The sequence below is a fragment of the Pipra filicauda genome, unplaced genomic scaffold (assembly GCF_003945595.2).
Source record: "Pipra filicauda isolate LSUMZ 115617 unplaced genomic scaffold, ASM394559v2 scaffold401_size638136_pilon, whole genome shotgun sequence".
NCBI classification, from domain to species: domain Eukaryota; kingdom Metazoa; phylum Chordata; class Aves; order Passeriformes; family Pipridae; genus Pipra; species Pipra filicauda.
Window position 1 is genome coordinate 125,878 of NW_024104534.1, and position 13,120 is coordinate 138,997.

General features: G+C 61.0%; 3 protein-coding genes across 7 annotated transcripts; 2 read left to right on the forward strand and 1 right to left on the reverse strand.

The window, feature by feature from the left end:
• The first annotated feature begins 1,525 nt into the window (after positions 1-1,525).
• LOC114002571 (protein ADP-ribosylarginine hydrolase-like) lies at positions 1,526-6,416 on the forward strand. 2 transcript variants are annotated; one of them, XM_027748614.2, is made up of 7 exons: positions 1,526-1,640; positions 1,708-1,931; positions 2,758-2,856; positions 2,928-3,033; positions 3,570-3,649; positions 3,721-3,904; positions 4,451-6,416. In XM_027748614.2, exons 1-7 carry the CDS (start codon positions 1,630-1,632, stop codon positions 4,821-4,823), a joined length of 1,077 nt encoding a protein of 358 aa, XP_027604415.1. In that variant the 5' UTR covers positions 1,526-1,629; the 3' UTR covers positions 4,824-6,416. The 2 variants fall into 2 exon arrangements, with proteins under 2 accessions (XP_027604415.1, XP_039241251.1); XM_039385317.1 differs by lacking the exon at positions 4,451-6,416 and having other exon boundaries at positions 3,570-3,606; positions 3,721-4,275.
• Positions 6,417-7,576: 1,160 nt separating this feature from the next.
• On the forward strand, positions 7,577-10,798 carry CCDC61 (coiled-coil domain containing 61). Of its 4 annotated transcripts, none has more exons than XM_027748610.2 (14): positions 7,601-7,664; positions 8,354-8,516; positions 8,597-8,679; positions 8,776-8,933; positions 9,007-9,135; positions 9,222-9,297; positions 9,400-9,482; positions 9,563-9,675; positions 9,770-9,848; positions 9,948-10,012; positions 10,106-10,184; positions 10,256-10,319; positions 10,440-10,506; positions 10,600-10,798. In XM_027748610.2, the coding sequence occupies exons 2-14, from the start codon at positions 8,369-8,371 to the stop codon at positions 10,695-10,697; spliced, it is 1,242 nt and encodes a 413-aa protein (XP_027604411.1). In that variant the 5' UTR covers positions 7,601-7,664; positions 8,354-8,368; the 3' UTR covers positions 10,698-10,798. The 4 variants fall into 4 exon arrangements, with proteins under 4 accessions (XP_027604413.1, XP_027604411.1, XP_027604409.1 ...); XM_027748608.2 differs by lacking the exon at positions 7,601-7,664 and adding an exon at positions 7,804-7,947 and having other exon boundaries at positions 8,357-8,516; XM_039385312.1 differs by lacking the exon at positions 7,601-7,664 and adding an exon at positions 7,874-7,944.
• Positions 10,799-11,126: 328 nt separating this feature from the next.
• On the reverse strand, positions 11,127-12,595 carry BLOC1S3 (biogenesis of lysosomal organelles complex 1 subunit 3). The gene is made up of 2 exons (XM_027748619.2): positions 12,295-12,595; positions 11,127-12,090 (listed from the first exon to the last, which is right to left on the reverse strand). Exons 1-2 carry the CDS (start codon positions 12,394-12,396, stop codon positions 11,599-11,601), a joined length of 594 nt encoding a protein of 197 aa, XP_027604420.1. The 5' UTR covers positions 12,397-12,595; the 3' UTR covers positions 11,127-11,598.
• Between the last annotated feature and the right edge of the window lie 525 nt (positions 12,596-13,120).

Genomic DNA, 13,120 nt, shown 5'->3' on the forward strand with positions numbered 1-13,120 from the left:
ACCTCTGTGCTCTAAATCCCTAATTACTTAATTTATCCTTTCTCTGGCTGCAGGGGAAATGGGGAGCTTTGATATTAGTCACAATAGAAATGAGTAAGACTGGAGCAATTTTTAATGCAGTAATTTTCATATTCTCTCCAGAAAATTTACTATTTGGAGTTTTTGCAGGCCCGAATGACCAAATATTCTCATTGAACAATTGACAAACTTTTCCTTTAAAGATATTGTATCCTAAAATATTTTCTTAATGGCCTGCAATTGCAAAGGTACATGAAGTCATTCTTTTTCCCTAAGTAACCATAAACAGACAGGAGGACTGGGGACTTTTAATAATGCCACTTCTAATCTTTCTTCCAAGGCTTCTGCCTTTCCCTCGGATTCTTTAAATTGTGGTTCTAATAACTCAGTCTATACCTGAGAACTGAGCTTTAGAAATGAAAAGGAGGGTTTGAACCCTGAAGTTAGGTTTTGTGCCCTCAAAGGATGCTTCATTACCACAAATAAGGGCTTTGCCCCTAAAAAGGGGTTTTTAGAGGCTTAAAATAAGATTTGAGCCCACCAAATTTCAGGCTGAATCCTAAAGAGAAGGCTTTGGTCCCTGACAGGGGTGTTTTGGAAGCCCTGGACCAAACCTGTGCATCTTGGGTGTGTCCTGGACTGCAGGGTTTCAGGTTGTCCTGCCCCTGACCCACAGGCTCCAGAGCTTCCTCTGTTGGGTTCTGAACTCCCTCTTCACAGTGTAGTAGAATAACTCCTCCGTTTTTGTGTGTCCAGCCAAAAAAGCCTCCAAAACATCATTTTTTTGTCCCCCAAGTGTTGGCTTTTTAAAATTTTTCCAACATGACAATGGATTTTAAACCTTGTTATTCAGCTTTTTGATCACTAACCACCCCCTTTTCCAGACTTTTACCAGTAGACCAAAGATTTGTGCCTCATTTGGTATCATTTGGACCAAATCCAAGATGAAACTCTGGTGCTGAAGCACAGGAGTCGCCCTGACCTGGACCTGGCCTGAGCTGTGCTGCTCCACTCAGAAATTTAAGGTGGAGCTTTGAACCTCTCACTGGTGACCCAGGTCAGAGCAGTGTTGTGAGATCTTGCCCCAAAATACGGCTCAGGGCCATGTTTTTGCCCTGTCATAGCAAAATAAGTATAGGGAAATATTTGGTGGAACCATTCTTCCTTGGTCGTGCTCCTTCTCTCCCCTGGGGCTGCTATACCCCAGCCCTCTGTGCTCCAAATCCTTAAGAGGCCTCTGGCCTCTCTAAGTGTTTCACTTAGGCCCTTTTGGGTGCCTCCATGCCCCTTTGGGGTATCCCTAATTTCCCTCTGGATGTCCCCCAGGTCCCTCAGGGTGCTCCCCCAGGTTCCTCATGCCCATTTGGGTACAGCACCCCTCCACCTCCCTCCATGCCTCTCTAGCTGCCTCTCTGAGCCCCCCAGTCCCACTGGGTGTCCTACAGGACTCCCTGGAGTCTCTCCCTCTTTCGGCATCCCTCATCTGTAACACCCCTGGAATGCCCCCCTGCTCCTCCCCCCATCCCAGAGGTGTTCTGGGCCCCTTAAGGGCCCCCGGCCAGCACTGGCTCCGTGCCCGAGCCTCTAACAGGCATCTCCAGCTGCTCTGCCATGGAGGAGACGTGAGTGCGCCGGGGGCCCTGAGGTTCCCCCGCTGCTGGCACCCCCTGAACCTACTGTTCCCTCCAGGGTGCCCTCAGTGGAAGCTTACGAGGCGGCCATGGTGCTCAGCGGGGTGGGGGATGCGCTGGGGTACCGAGGGGGCCGCTGGGAGTACTGCACCTCAGGCCCCCAGATCCACGCTGAGCTGGCTGAGCTGGGGGGGCTAGAGGCCATCACCCTCGAGCCCCCCGAGTGGCCCGTCAGCGATGACACCGTCCTGCACCTCGCCACCGCCGAAGGCCTGGCCACAGGTGGGGGGGGCTCCATGGCACCCCACAGATACAGATCCCTGGGATTGGGGTCCCCATTGTACCCCAGGCTAGCAGTGGAGTGTTCTGGGTGAGGGGGATGTCCTCACTATATCCCCCAGAGGGTGGGACTTAACTTTTGGTTGGGTTGTATATAGCCTTGGGTCTGAGGGGGGTCCCCATTTTAGCCCTGAGCTGTATGGGGCAGAAGTCCCCCATTGTATCCATGACCTAAACTGGAGGGTTGCTGGGAGGGGCTTTTGGGGGCACTCTGGCCAGCCCTGGAGGGGGCTTGGGGGCATTCTAATTCCACTTTCCCCCTCTCCTCCCCTTTTAAAGTTTAGCCAGTGAGGCTTGGGCGGGAGGGGGGTGTCCTCAGGGAGAGTGGCAGGTGGGGAGTGTGTGTCTGTCTGTGTCTCTGTGTTTTTCACCATTTATGTGCCCTTCCATATTGGGGGCTAGAGGGGGGAACATTTTCCCCTCCCACTTTAGAGACCTGGCAGGGTACCCCTTTCCCACCCAAATTGGAGTGCTCAGGGGGATTCCCCATTTCTCCATGAAACTTGTCCTGTTTCCCCTCCCCTTTTGGGGGTGGTGTGAGTGGTGTCTCCTTTTCCCTCCAGTTTTGGTGGTCCATGAAGGGTGTTCTCCTCCCCCCTCCAGTTTTGGGGTGTCTGTGGGGCGATGTACCCTTTCCCCACATGTTTTGGGCGGGGTGCAGTGGGGGGGTCTTCCTCTTCCCTTTCAGTTTCGGGGGGTACATGGGGCCTCTCCCTCCCCTCCCTGCCAGCCTGGGTAACCCAGGGAGGACCTCATGCTCCCCCTCCAGGCCTGGAGGGGGAACCCCTCCTGCAGGAGCTGGCTCGCCGCTACGTGGCTGCCATGGGAGACATGGAGGGACGCAAGCCTGGACCCACCAGCATCCTGGGTGAGTGGGGCTCAAGGATCCTGGGAGAGGCAGGGGGGCTTAGGGGGCCTCACGCCCCCATGCTCCCCCAGGCACCTCACAGCTGCGGCCTGGGGAGCCCGAGGGCTATCGCATCCCCTTCAACCCCCGCGGCACCGGCTGCGGGGCCGCCATGCGCAGCCTGGCCATCGGCCTCAGGTGGGAATGGAGAAATGGGGGGACAGGTGGGGATCGGGGACGGAGGTATCAGAGCTGGGGAGATGGGGACAGGGTATGTGGGGGTGTCAAAGAGGGATGTGGGAGTGTCAAAATGGGTGGAATGGGGACATGGGGGTGTCAGGGCTGGAGGGACGTGGGGGAACAGGGACAGGGGGAATGGGGGTGAGGGACTGTCAGAGCTGGGGGAGTGGAGACATGAGGATGTTGGGGCTGGGAAAATGGGTGTGTCAGAGCTGGAGGGAAAGGGACATGAGGGGATGGGGGGTGGGGTAACAGGGACATGGGGATGTCAGAGGGAGAAGAAAGGGGTGGGGCTGGAGAGGACAAGGTCTGGGATTTGGGGACATGGTGGTGCTGGAGCTGGGAGGTCGGGGACAGAGAACACGGGGACAGCAATAGGGAGAATGGGCACAGCAGAGACAAGGACTGTGGGGACAAGGGTGGTGGGATGGGGATGGGAACAAGGCTGGGGATACAGGACTGGGGCGGTGGGGACTTGTCCGATGCCAGTACAGGTATCCACATGCCTGGGAGCTGCCGACACTGATCCGGGTGAGCATCGAGAGTGGGCGCATGACCCACCACCACCCCACTGGTGCGTGCCAGCCTGAGGGAGGCAGGGCAGGAGGGGACACAGGAACCCCTCTGAAGCCCCTGTCCCCACAGGGTACCTCGGGGCACTGGCAGTGGCCCTCTTTGGGGCACTGGGGGCTCGGGGAGAGCCCCCAGAGCGCTGGGGGGCTGAGCTGCTGCGGGTCCTGCCCCTGGCATGGGACTACGTGGAGGGCACTGGTGTGGCTGTGGAGGACAATGCTGCTGCCTGGTCCTTCTTTGGGGAGGCCTGGCACCGGTGAGGGGTCACTGGGAAGGCCTTGGGGAGACATTGGGAGCACAAGGTTGGACTGGGGAGGATACTGGGAAGGGCTCAGGGGCCATTGGTGTCACTGGTGCCCACTAGGCTCTGTCCCAGTCCTGACAGCGCATCGCACTGGGGTTACTGCTGATCCTGATGTCCAGTCTGTCTACAGGGCTGGCACTGCCCATCCTGTTCCTGCTGCACCTGTGTCCCGTCAGTGATGCCATCCTCAGGGACACTGACCTGTGTGTCCCTAGGGTTCCTGGGGTTATGGGTTTTCCTGGTGTTACTGGTGTGCCCACTGTGTCCAGTGCCACAGTGCCCCCCAAGGTGTACCAATTGTCCCCAGTGTCCTCACAGGTTCCTGGGGCTGCTAGAGAGCCATCGCCCAGTGACCCCCAGTGTCACTGGTTACCCCCTTGTCTGGTGACACCAATGTCCCCACTGACACCAGTGTCCCTGATGACTCCCCATGTCTTCAGTGTCATCCCTGCTGCCACCGATATCCCCAGTGACCTCAGTGTCCCCATGTCCCTGCAGGTACCTGGACTCCCGTGGGCTTCTGGAGGGACGTGGCCCAGCCCAGGTGCCATCCCTCCCGTCCCCAGCCGAGCGGGACACAGTGTACCTAGGCTGGGCGCTGGAGGGGTGGGCAGGGCGCAGTGGCCATGATGCACCCATGGTGGCCCTAGAAGCCCTGCTGGCAGCCGGTGGATGCTGGGAAGACCTGTGTGGCAGGGCAGTGTTGCATGGTGGGGACAACGATTCGACGGGGACCATCGCTGCTGGGTGCTGGGGGCTGCAGGGGGGACTGACATCCGTCCCCTTGGGGCTGCACTGCCGCCTTGAGCACCGTGAGCGGCTGCGCAATGCTGCCCACCAACTCCATGTGCTGGCCTGGGGGAGACGATGAGCCCACCCTGTGTCCCTGGTATCACCTGCTGTTCCCCTCCAAAGAAAGCCCCGGTGGGTCACCAGGGCACAGCAAAGACTAGCATGGGGTCTTAGCTTGGGAGGGTCTCTGGGACTCAGCAGGCCTGGGAAGGCCCCTAGGAGAGTCCTGGGTGAAGCAGGGCCCTTCAGGGGGTGCTGGGGTCTCAGGCAAGCCCCAGGGAAACCACGATAGCTGTGTCCGGGTGGCCTTTTACCCCTCCCCAGTTTGGGACCCCAGAACTTTCCCAAGGAGCCTCAGTTACCCCTACAGTAAAAAACATGTCCTCCCAAGTCACTCTGGCTCTGGGTGTGTGCCTGGCGTCTCTTGTCCTGCCTCTGCCAGTGTTGAGACCATACCTCGGTGGGACCCTCTGCAGCCAAACCTGCTCCAGGCTGAGCAGCTCCTGCAGCCCCTCCAAGAGGCTCCTGGCCATGGGGCATCTCCAAGGCCTGTTCCTGGGCTGGCTTGCCGACAGTCTGTTCTGTACTGATAGCCCAGGGCTTGGACCCAGTGTTCAAAGGGTGGGCTCACCAGTACTGAGTGGAGAGGAAGGAGCACACAACACTGCTGCCACCTGCCTCCAAGTGCCACCCAGGATAGTGATGCATTATCCTTTGCATCCTGCTGCTCATGGTCACCTTAGTGGGCCCCAGGGTCCTTCAAAGCAAAAAGGATGAGCCCCCAGCGGGATGGTCCCCCAGGGTTAATAACCCTGAGGGGGCCGGGCCTGAGATGTGATGGGCCAACAGGGTAAAGCACCTCTGGTGGGCCCAGGGTTAATCATCCCAAGGGTGATGGGATCAAGGACTAATGGACCTGAAGAGTAAAAAACAACCAGGGTGGTTGCCTCCCCCCAAAGGTGATGGCCTCCAGGATTAATCCCCCCCAGGTGTGATAGGCCCCAGGGTTAACCACCCTGAGGGCGATGGGTTTGTGCTAAGAACAGGGCTGATAACACAGGAATGCTTTAGTCAAAACCCCCTCATTCTTAGGGTTGGAACATGAATCTCAGTGACAAAAAAACCCCAAACAACACCCCCCCCTCCAGAAAAAAAACAACAAACCAAACAAATAAAAAACCCAGGAAAAAAAATTGAGATCCCGAACTACAATTTCAAGGTCCAAAGGATTATTTTTCTGATTCAACCCCAAGGTTTTCAAGTACAAAGCCTGATTTATATAATGCAATCCTCCAAAGTAAGGAAAACAGCATCACTTTTAAATCCCTAAAGCCTACACTTGGGAGACCAAATAGTTTAAGATACAAACCCACACTTTCATACTACAAAACTACATTTACACGTCACAAGGTTTATGCTTTTAAAGTTCAAAGACTCATTTAGAGGGTCCAGAGCATCATTTTCAAGGCCCCAAGTTTGATCTGGGAGGTTCAAAGCCTCATTTGTAGAGTCCAAAGGCTCATTTCTGGCCCCAAACCAATTGGATATGTTCCAAATGCTCCCTCTCAGAGGGAGAGAATTCAGTCTGCAATTTGGCTGGCTCAAAGCCGCCTTTTAAGGCTCCCCAGACCCATTTCCTCATGCACTTACAATAAAGTAGGTCTTGAGCTACTCTGGTGAGGGTGAGAGTGCTCATCTTTCCTTCTCTCTAATGGTGCAGGTGTCCCCTGTGTCACACCGGGAAGCAGGTCAGGCCCAACAGTCCAGCTGCTGGTGGCTATGCTTTGAAAACTTTTTGGGCAAGCTGATGCATTCCTACCGTCTAGCTGGGACATTTGAGATAGGGAGCAGCAGGTTTTAAGGGCTGCAGTTGGCTGGCTCCATCCAACAACAGCTCCTCCTGCATGCATCCTCATCTGCCCAGAGAAGTGAGGAGTCCCCATGGCCCTGGAGCAGGGCCTGCAGTTCCTCTTGCCTTCCTCAGAAAGCAGGAAACCACCCCAAAAGGCCCCACTGAGGGCCAAACAGGGCTTGTGCAAGGGTGGTGGCACCTCTAGTATGTGGTGTTGTACTACTGGGATGATTCCAGTTGCTGGAGACCCCTGGATGTCCTCAAACTGCCTCTGCCCTGACTCCAGCACGGCTTTTTCAGTGGGGGAAGAGGGAGAACTTGGCATCTCCTCTCCCAGGGCTCATGTTGCCACCAAGGGTCCCCAGAGTGCCATCACAAGCGCTCATAAATGCCATCAGTGTCACCGAGTGCATGGACAGACCTACAGAGTCCTGCCTGAGAAGGGCTGCTGGGATTCCCAAAGGCAGTTTGAGGGTGTGCTGCGCTTCCCTCCTCCATTTCTTCTGGGGGCCTATCCCCTGGAATGTTCGGGGGGGATCTGAAGTCTTGGGGCTGCCCCTTCCAACAATTCAGGGGGATATTTTGCAATTTGGGGGAATACTCCCAAATACTGGGGTGCCTGGGGCCTCCCGAGGCCTCCCTGCCATGCCTCCAGTCTGGTTAATAAAAACTGGTTCGAGATTCAGCTGCTCCCCAACTTGTCTCGCCCACTTCCACCGTCCCCGGACGTGTCGTCTCCCCCACATCTAGCCCAGTCCTTCCGGCCCAGGCCCACGCCCCCCCCCCCCCCCCCCCTTCCCTATCCCCCGTTTCGCGCTCCCGAAGGGCGGGAATAGAGTGGAATCGGTGACGACCAGTGGAAGGGGGCGGGGCCAGGCCGTAATCGTGGGAGGGGGCGGGGCCTGTGGCGTCACGGTCGAAGGGCTCCACACGCAGGCGTCGCTCCTCCCCTTCTCGAGACTGACAGCCGTAGTAACCAAAGGCGCCGTGGAGGCGGGAGGCGGGCTCCGCCTGACAGCCAATGGCAGCGAGAGGCCGGCGGGCAGCCCAGCGGCTAACGGCAGTGAGGTGACAGGCGGCGCGAGCAGCCAATGGCGCGGCGGAGGGGGACGCGGCCGGCCAATGGCGCGGGGCTCGGGGGGTGGGGCTGCGGCCGACGCGCGGCGGATCGCGGTGAGCGCTGAGCCGGCGGGCCGCGGTTCCGCAGGTCGTTCTCGGGGCCCGGACTCTCCTGCGGTCCCAGCACCAATCCCGGCGGGGCTGCTCCCGCTATCTGCCGCCTGAGCATACGCCCGGGCCACCCCCCGCCCCGCTGCGCCCAGAACTGACCACCAGTTCCCCTTCCTCGGTACAGGCCCCCGAAGCCCTGGCTCCCCCCTGCTTCCCAGGCAGCAGCCCCAGGCCCTGGGCTCTCCCTGTGTCCCTCTGTACTCTCTCCAGCCCTTCAAACTGCCTTCCGCGCCCCCCCCCCCTCCCTCCCCCCCAGCAGAGCCCTAATATCCGAATGCCCTGAGGTTCTCCCTGGTCACCTTCCTTGATGCTGTGGCCTCGCCGCCGCCTTCCCCTGTCTGTGCTCCCGCCATCAGTTCCACTCCCGCTCCCTCCCTGAAGATACCACCCCAGAATCCACCCCAACTCACCTGCACCAAGCCCTCCAACCTGGGTCCCCTTTCCCGAGGGTGCCCTCCCCGTCTTCTAGGGGTGCCCCCCCTACTCCTGGGGTGCCCCTGTCTCCCCAGGGTGCCTTCTCCCCACAGACCCCCCCCCGCGCCATGGCGGAGCCGCGGTACCTGCAGGCCGACTGCACTTTTCGGCCCGGGACGCACACGGTGCGGGTGACTCTGGCTCGCACTGCGCTGCAGGTGGAGGTGGAGGCTCACGGTACCGCCGACCTGTGGAGGGGCGAGTTCGATGCCGCTTGTGAGTGCCGGGGGGGACCTGGGGGAGGACCGAGGGAGCCCCCCACGACTGCCACTCACTGAAGTACCCCCTCCTCGCAGTCATCGAGGACCTGACCCGCAAAACGGGGAATTTCAAGCAGTTTGGCATTTTCTGCAGCATGCTGGAGTCAGCACTGATGCAGGTGTGGCTGCGCCACTCCCCTACATGGCATTTTGGGGGCAAATGTGGTGGGGTGTGTGTCCCACTGAGCCTCCCTCACTTTTCAAACCCCCTGCAGAGCAGCGAGTCCGTCAGCCTGGAGCTCCTCACCTACGCCGACCTGGAGACCCTGCGTAGCCGGAAAGTGGGGGCAATCGCCCGGCCTCCCCCTTCCTCCTCTTCCCCCCTCAGCACCAAGCGCTACCTTATCCTCGTCTATTCTGTGGAGTTTGATAGGTGACAGGGAACACTGGGCAGGGGTCACGGAGGAGTGACACCAGCCTCACCCCCTCCACGTGCTCCTCCCCAGGATCCACTACCCGCTGCCGCTGCCTTACGTCGGGCGGCCGGACCTTGCCACACTGGTGCGGGAGTTGCGGGAGGAGCTGGCACGGCTCCGGGCCCGACGCCTGGAGGAGATCCAGCACCTGCGGGACGCGTGAGTGGGGCCTGCAGCACTCAGAAGGGTTGGGGGGTTCAAGGTGAGGAAGGAGCCCCCAGACCACACCCTGCCATCCCCCTCAGGCTGCGACGGGCACTGGAGGAGAAGCGGGTGGCAGAGGCCCGGCATCAGCGTGAGCACCATCAGCTGGCTGCCCAGGTGGGCTGGGAGGGGATGGGGGGGGGCCTGCAGGTTGGGGACTGCTGGCAGCGGGAAGGGGGGCTGCCGGATGCACAGTGAACCTTTTCTCCCGCCTTGCAGCTGGCCGAGGCAAAGGCATCAGAGCAGAGGCTGCAGCTGCGGGTGAAGAGCCTGACAGCCGAACTGGCCTCCTGCAGGAGGGGGTGAGGTTGGGGTGGGCTGTACAGGGGGACTCTCATGACCATGGGATATCCCCCCCTCATGGCACTGGTCCTCTTGGCAGCCGCCGGACATCTGCCAGCACGGCCCCCTGCCCCCAGGAGCGACGCTCGGCATCCCTGGAGAGCCACAGGAGCAGCCGGGGCCGCCCCTCTCTGCGATCCCCATCACCTGCAGGTGTGGGTCGCTTGGGGGGACACACATGGGGTGGAGACAGGACATGGCTCACCCGCTCCTCATCCTGACCCTCTCTTTCTCACCCCTTCACCAGGCTCCCGCCTCCCACGCTTCGACCCCACTGCCTTCGTCAGGGCCCGGCAGCGACGGCAGAAGGAGGCTGAGCTCAGAAAGTAAGCGGTGACAGTGAACTTGTCACCATCCCACTGTCCCATTCCTCCCCGGCACTTGGGGGATCCCCTGCTCCCACTCACCATCTCCCTTGGGTGCAGCCAGCGGCACAGGGCAGCTTTTAACAGCTCCAGTCCGGCGAGGAGCCATGGGCGCAGCTCGTCAGGTGAGTGGGGAGCATGAAGCGGGCCAAGGGGCACCCACTGGGTGCTGGTGCTCCTTCCTCAACTTCCTCCCTTCCCCCCATTTCTCCCTGCAGCCACAAGCTTCCGGAGCTGGTGCTCAGCAGTGAGCTCTGGCAGCAAAGGCAGTGAGTGCCCCGAGGCCATGCCCCACAGGTAACGCTGGTGTGGGGCAGGATGCTTGGGCATCCTTCCTGGCACCTCTTAAACCCCCCTATCTTGGGCAGGGACAGGAGGGTGACCCATACCCAGAGACCCCTGAGCACCTTGTCCTGCAATGGCCCCTGTATGGTGAGTGGCAGCCCCTTTGGGGTCCCCCCACCCATTTGGGGCCCCACATCTACATGCTAAAGTGGGGTGAGCACAAGGAGTGGGGGGACACACACCAGTGACCGCCAATCTCTCCCACAGGCACCTCGCCTGGCTGCCAGTCACAAGGTGCCCATACGCAGTGCTGCTGGCAAGCGCCCTGGTAAAGGTGAGGCCCCATCCAAGTCCCTGGATATTCAGGGTGCCCCCCAACCCAATTCAGGCCTTCGTTAACCCATTTTCCCTGCACTGACCTCCCCAGAGAACCACTCTGAGGAGCCCTCGGCTGAGCTGGCTGAGATCGATGCCCGGCTGTGGGCGCTGCAAGAGTACATGGACAGCCTGGACACCGGCATGTGACTCCCCCCAGGGACTCCCAGCCCCTCTGGGAACCCTCCCCCCTCCCTGTGTCAGGGGGTGTGGGGCAAGTGTTCCCCCAAATAAACCCCTGTCTGGCCCTAGGGCATGTTCTTCTTGGGGTAGGGTGGGGCTTCTGTCCCCCCTCTTGCGGTCCTCTTGTCCTCATTCACTGTCCCCTCAATATCCCGCTGCTGGGGACATGGCAGGAAGGACACAATATGTGTGTCAGGGGGTGGGCACCGGGACGTCACCAGAGGGTGATAGGGGACATGGGGGATACATGCCCCAGGTCACCAATCCTGTCCTCTGGGCTATCAGTGAACTCAAAACACCACTGCAATATGACAGCAGGACCCATGTTGCCCTACCCTGACCCTGCACGCTGTCCCCTGTGTGTCCCTGTCCCCATGGCACTGGCCGAGCTCCCCATTGTGGCTCTGACAACACCATGGCTTTATTCAGTTCTGTGTCACACAAAACGGTGGGGTCAGCAGTGACTGGAGCCAGCGTGAGGCTGCAGTTCAGGAATGGTGGCAGCTGGCCAGGGGGTTAGCAGTGATCATGTCACCAGAGTGCAGAGGTCCTGGGGTGGCAGGGTGGTGGTCTCTGTGCCAAAGCCGCCGTTTGGTGTCACTGTGACCACACTGGGGATGCCACCGTGGTGGTGAGATCTTCAAAGTCGGTGTGAGGTGCTGCAGCCACGACTCGATGCCACCACAACCACACATTCGGCAGGACACTGCAGCGATGATGATGAGCCAACCACGGCAGATGCAGCACTGGTGATGCCATGAGGACAGGAGTGGTGCCGGCAGCTGCTCGTGGATGTCTGGCAGGTGTTGCTGCCGCGGGTGACAGCCACAGTGGGGATGGTGAACGTGATGCCTCGTCCCAGTCCCGGTCAGAGCTGTACGCGGATGTCGGGCAGGAGGCGACAGGCCGTGACGATGTCGATGGTGTCGGCCACAGCGCGCAGGTCGCGGCGGGCCAGGCGCAGGCAGTGAGCGGCGGCGGCGGCGGTCACCTGCGCCCGGCCTAGGGCCCCCTCCAGCCCCCCCAAGCTCCGGGCGGCGCTGCCGTAGCTCTGCCGCAGGGCGCTGCCCACCGCCCCCTGCAGCCGCCCCGTCCCCTCCCGCAGCCGCTGCTGCAGCAGCGAGGGGCTCCCCCGCCCGCCCCCCCAAACCGTCGCCGGCTCCTCCGCCAGCACTGGGGATATCTTCGGTCTATGCTCCTCCTCTTCCTCCTCCTCCTCTTCGGTCTCAGAGGCTTCGCCAGGCACCTTCAGCCCGGCCCCGGGGGCTCCCGCCGCCGCCCCCACCAGCAGCTCCTGCTCCGAGTCGCTCTCGGAGGCTTCGCCCGGCACCACCGTGAGGGGGCGGGGGGCGGCCATGGCCTGAGGGGCACGGGGGGGGGATCAGGGGGGCATCACCGAATGGGGGGGGCGCTCCGGGCTTGGCCTGTGGAGTCCCTCCCCCACTCCTCCCCGCGTGCTCAGACCCCTGTAGACTCCCACGGTCCACTTAGTGATCCCAAATCTCCACATCCAGGACACCTCCCCCCACAGTCCTCCCCCTCCAATCCCACGAGAATCTCCCACCTCCTGCCCGCGAACGCCGCAGGTCACATGATGGGAGGACCACGTGGCCTTCACATCATGTGTGCCGCGCGGCGGTAATCCGGAAGTGCCTTCATTCGGCATGGCGGGCCGGGTTCTGCCGGCGGACGGCGCATGCGCCACGCCGCCATTAAATAAGGGAAGCACTGCAGCGCTGGCAGGCTTCGGGTGTCCTGGCCCTGCTCTGCGGAAATGGTGAGCGCGGACAGGAGGCTTAATGGAAGACCCGCGGGGGCACCCCCTCTGGGGGACAGCCGCCGTGCCTCGCGGCCACAACCGAGAGCAGGAGCTGGGCTGGCACCGGGACGGCAGCCGGATCCAGAGCCCTCCGCAGGCCACAGGGCCCCTCCGGCCGGGTCCCGCCCGTCACGCCCGCCCGCCCGCCTCCACTAGCGCCGCGTACATTCGCGGCCATTGGCAGCCCGGCGGTGGCGGGGCGGGCCGAGAGCGCCGATTGGCCGCGCCGGGCGGGGCCAGGCCCCTCCTACCTGGCCTGTCTACGCCCTTCGGCCCTGTTCCGCTCACTGCCCTGGCCCCGCGGGCTTCTGCTTTGGGTCCCGCGCATCCCGCTCGCCTTCTTTGGGAGGGTCCCTGTGCAACGGGATCCCCTGGGGAGGGCCGAGGCTGAGGAAGCTGGGGAACGGTTCCCCTCCCCGCCGGGAGTGCCCCTCTCGCCCCTCTCCATGACGCGGTCTGAGCGGGGGAGGCTGTGTATCGGGGTGCCGACCCCACCCTGCGCCAGACTGTGGCATTTGAAGCCTGGCGGAATGTTGCAGTGGCAGCTCACGTGACTGATGCTCATCCGTGG